This window comes from Myotis lucifugus, unplaced genomic scaffold (genome assembly GCF_000147115.1).
Source record: "Myotis lucifugus unplaced genomic scaffold, Myoluc2.0 scaffold_98, whole genome shotgun sequence".
NCBI lineage: Eukaryota > Metazoa > Chordata > Mammalia > Chiroptera > Vespertilionidae > Myotis > Myotis lucifugus.
This window is the reverse complement of record NW_005871146.1, coordinates 4,099,555-4,103,639: the sequence shown is the minus strand read 5'-3', so window position 1 is coordinate 4,103,639 and position 4,085 is coordinate 4,099,555. Positions and strand designations below refer to the sequence as shown.

The window sequence follows — 4,085 nt, the reverse complement described above, 5'->3', positions numbered from 1 at the left end:
CCCGGATTCGATTCTGGTCAACGGGCACATGCCTAGGTTGTGGGCTCGATCCCTAATAGGGGGTATGCAGGAAGCAGCCGATCAATGATTCTCTTTCATCATTGAGGTTTCTATCTCACTCTCCCTCTCCCTTCCTCTCTGAAATAAATAAAAAAATATTTTTAAAAAATGACAACAGCCAACACAACAATCGCCATCTGATATGAATGAACCAAAATTATACCTTTTTTTTTTTCAAATCGGCAAAAAATATATTTTTGGTGTGATGCAGAATTTTAGTCATTAGTTTATGTGTGCCATGAGATGGAAGAGGTTGAAAATCATTGGTTTAGGGAATAATGACGGAGGGGAGCAGGGGGGTTGCGGAGGAATCTGTACATGTTAAGTAGGCCTAACTACACAGTATGTGTCAGCAACAGTGTACCTTTTGTTTGTTTGTTTGTTTTTGTTTCCTGTTTGGTTGAATCCATGGATGTGGAACCTGCAGATAGGAGGGTCGACTATATTATTATGCCTTACTTGGGACAGTTCTGAACTTCATTATCTATTCTTCAAAGAGCCAAAAATATTTGTTTTATTTTAAAGGATTTCTACTGTGTATACTTTATTTTTTTTTTAATATTTTATTGATTTTTCACAGAGAGGAAGGGAGAGAGATAGCTAGAAACATCGATGAGAGAGAAACATCGATCAGCTGCCTCCTGCACAACCAAGGTCCATGCCCCTGACCAGAATTGAACCTGGGACCCTTCAGTCCGCAGGCCGACGCTCTATCCACTGAGCCAAACCGGTTATGGCTACTGTGTATACTTTAGAAAAAGACTAACAGAATCGTCTTTCAAATGTTCTCCAAAGTCCCTTGCTGTCTTGTTACTTAATTCATTTGTACTGCAAATCCTTTCATTCCTTTTTCTCTTTACCTAAATGCTATATGAATTATCTAAATTATAGAGCTGAGTGTTGTTTTTCACTTTTGACCTGCAGTCCCTAAAGGATAAGTTAATACAAGAGAAAAAGCTGTCCAACATGTACCAAGAGCAGTGCATTTCCCTAGAAGAAGAACTTGCCCGGATTCGTGAGGAAGAAGGAATGAGGAGAGAGATCTTCAAGGTATAAAATTCTCTGCCACTTATGATAGTGTGTGAAGTCTGATGGCTCAGGGAATGCTCCCCTCATCTTCATACGCCTTCCCATTTGCCTGTATTTAGGATCGCTCTAACAAGATGGGGAAGCGTTTACAACTAATGACAAAACGCTATGAGGCCTTGGAGAATCGGCGTATCTTGGAAGTAGAAGGCTTTAAAACAGATATTAAGGTTCTCAGGCAGAAACTGAAAGACTTGGAACAAATGCTCTATAAGGTAATTCCGAATCCTGAATTACTAAAAGGGATAAAGGGGTACAAGTGAGAAAACATGCTCAACAGGGCTCCTCAGAAGAAAGATGTGCTGTTTCCCTGATAGTAGGTACTGATGGGTCAGCATCCTTTCAGTCTCACTAAAATTAGTTTAACAAGTACATACTAGCCCGGCTGGCGTGGCTCAGTGTTTGAGTGTCCACCTATGAACCAGGAGGTCATAGTTTGATTCCCATCAGGGCACATGCCTGGGTTGCAGGCTCGATCCCTAGTGTGGGGCGTGCAGGAGGCAGCTTACCGATGATTCTCTTTCATCATTGATGTTTCTAACTCTTTATCCCTTCCCCTTCCTCTCTGGGATCAATAAAAATATATTTTTAAAACAAGTACACACTAGAGAGAAGACAAAAATAATTGAATGACTGCATCATTATACTTTCATCTAAGCTAAAATTAACAGAAATTTTCATCCCTCCCAATTGAAGAAGTAGATTAAAAGAACCATGTCTTTTTTACAAGCAAGGAAAGTGAGTAATTGAATAATAAAGTAATTTTCCCTACCATACACAGCTTTATTTAGAAACAAAGTTGCCTCAAGAACCTTTTTACAGAGACTTAAATCAGTTGTCCACCTATCATCACTATACTCCAAAGTTGGTTGTAAAAAAGAAGAGGTACTTTCTTTGACAAATTTACCAGTGATGTTTATATTTGTCTCTTTTATTCTACATTACTATCTTTTTGTTAGTTACTAAAACTAAGAACTGAATTTACCTTGAGTACCAAATGTCTCATAAAGTATGATGTCCCATCATAGTTTGGTCTTTATGACTGATTCCTCTCCTCTGGCATATGCTGTAATCATTTCTTCTTCTTCTTCTTCTTTTAAATCTCAGGTAACAGTTAATGCCCGGGCAAACCAGGATCTTGCCATTCTGTGTGAGGTTCGTGACAGCAATAAACGAGCACATAAGATACAAGGGGAACTGAAGAACCTAAAGTCCAAAGTATTTGGTCTGGAGAATGAACTTAGACTCTGTTGATATTTATTTTAGAAACGGCCCTGGTCTGTAGTGAGTCTTTTTCGTGAAATCTGAGAAAAATGTCATCTTCTCCCAGAAACTGTGGGCAGAGTTGACTAGAATGGTGGTACCCACTATTATAAAGACAGGGTGAAGAATCAGGGACCACTAAAAAAGCCGTTCCTGCGTACTAAACTGTATAATTTTTGCTGTCCTAGTCACCGTTTTTGCTTTTATGTATGTGTGTTTTGTTAGTCTGGATTATAACCTAAATTACTTAGAGACCACATATTTTTCCCATTTATAATGAGAGGTTTTTGTTTTTTAAGAACAGTGACCGTGAAAACTTAAGAAGGAAGGATGTTTGCTATGAGCGTGGCTGAGTGTTGTTAGGAGGAACACTTTCCTTGAGGAGACAAAGGGGTGTGAATAGGCAGTAATTCTGCTATGCAATTTTCTTCACTTGAGAGTTGGGAGGCCTGAATTACTTTTATGGACACCCAATCTCAAAGTTTCACCAGAGGGCGATAGAGACCCTGCTCTTAGGCAAAATGTATCTAGGAAAATAAAGTTGCTACTCTGGTTAAGAGTGAGTAAAACTTAAATAATCCTTGTATGAAAAGTTCAGTATTGTACCAATAACATTTTTAAATAATTTATATATTTTAAATTAACTGTTTTTTAATAAAATATGTAAATGAAAATATTCTCTTTGAGTTTTCTATAATTTCGTGTTAAAAGCACATTTATACTTTGTTAGTGACTCGGTTTACTTGTTCCATGGTCTCTACAGTCCTGTACAAGTATCAAAGTTTTCCTAAATGTGTCCCTTGAAGTTGTCTGGTATTGGAGGTAGCAAAGATAGTACTAAAGATGATGACACTAATACTTTTCCATTTTTCCATCTATATCCTCTTTTAGGCAAATTGCTATGCATTTGAGTCAAAGTAATTGTGTGTGTACCTGGACAGCCTCTGGGAAATTAGTTGGTCTTAGCTTAGTATGGCATCTTATGATTTACCCGGGACAAATCAATAGAAAGAACTTAGGTTTTCATATTTGTGTTAAGGAAAGGGGTAATTAAGTGGTCGGTAGGAGATGCTACCTTAAAAAAAGAGAGAGCTGATGATAGCAGATCAGGGTTTTTTCACTAATAAATTGGGACAGAAATTCCCAGAGGGACCAGTCCTAAGCTTTAAGAGGGATGTACATAGTGGATGGTTCTTCCTTGTGCCCCAATACTTTAGGAATTGTCTTTTCATTACTTACTGTTTTGATGCTGGGCAAAACACCGACTCTATTGAATCATAATTTCAAAGAAAGAAGGAATTAGAGATCATATATATATATATATATATATATATATATATATATACTAGAGGCCCGGTGCACAAAAATTTGTGCACTCGGGGGGTGGTGGGGGGGGGTCCCTCAGCCTGGCCTGTGCCCTCTCGCAGTCTGGGACCCCTCGGGAGATAACGACCTGCTGGCTTAGGCCTGCTCCCGGGTGGCAGAGGGCACACTCAATCCCTAGGTGCAGCCCCTGGTCGGGCTCAGAGCAGGGCTGATTGGGGAGTTGGGGCGCCGCCCCCTGTCATGCACAGAGCAGGCGGATTGGGAGGTTGCAATGCCACCCTCAGTCACGCTCAGGGTAGGCCGATTGGGGGTTGGGCACCGCCCCTTTCACACTCAAGGCAGGGTCGATG

At 39.9% G+C, this 4,085-nt stretch overlaps 1 protein-coding gene across 1 annotated transcript in view; it reads left to right on the top strand.

Moving 5' to 3' along the window:
- Positions 1–3,051, top strand: part of CCDC77 (coiled-coil domain containing 77) — a 15,863-nt gene extending 12,812 nt beyond the window's left edge. Inside the window, exons 3-5 of the mRNA XM_014458659.2 lie at positions 985–1,110; positions 1,209–1,361; positions 2,254–3,051. Coding sequence (XP_014314145.1) covers positions 985–1,110; positions 1,209–1,361; positions 2,254–2,400 — 426 coding nt within the window. The 3' untranslated portion in view covers positions 2,401–3,051. The remainder of the gene's footprint in view (positions 1–984; positions 1,111–1,208; positions 1,362–2,253) is intronic.
- Positions 3,052–4,085: the final 1,034 nt, after the last annotated feature.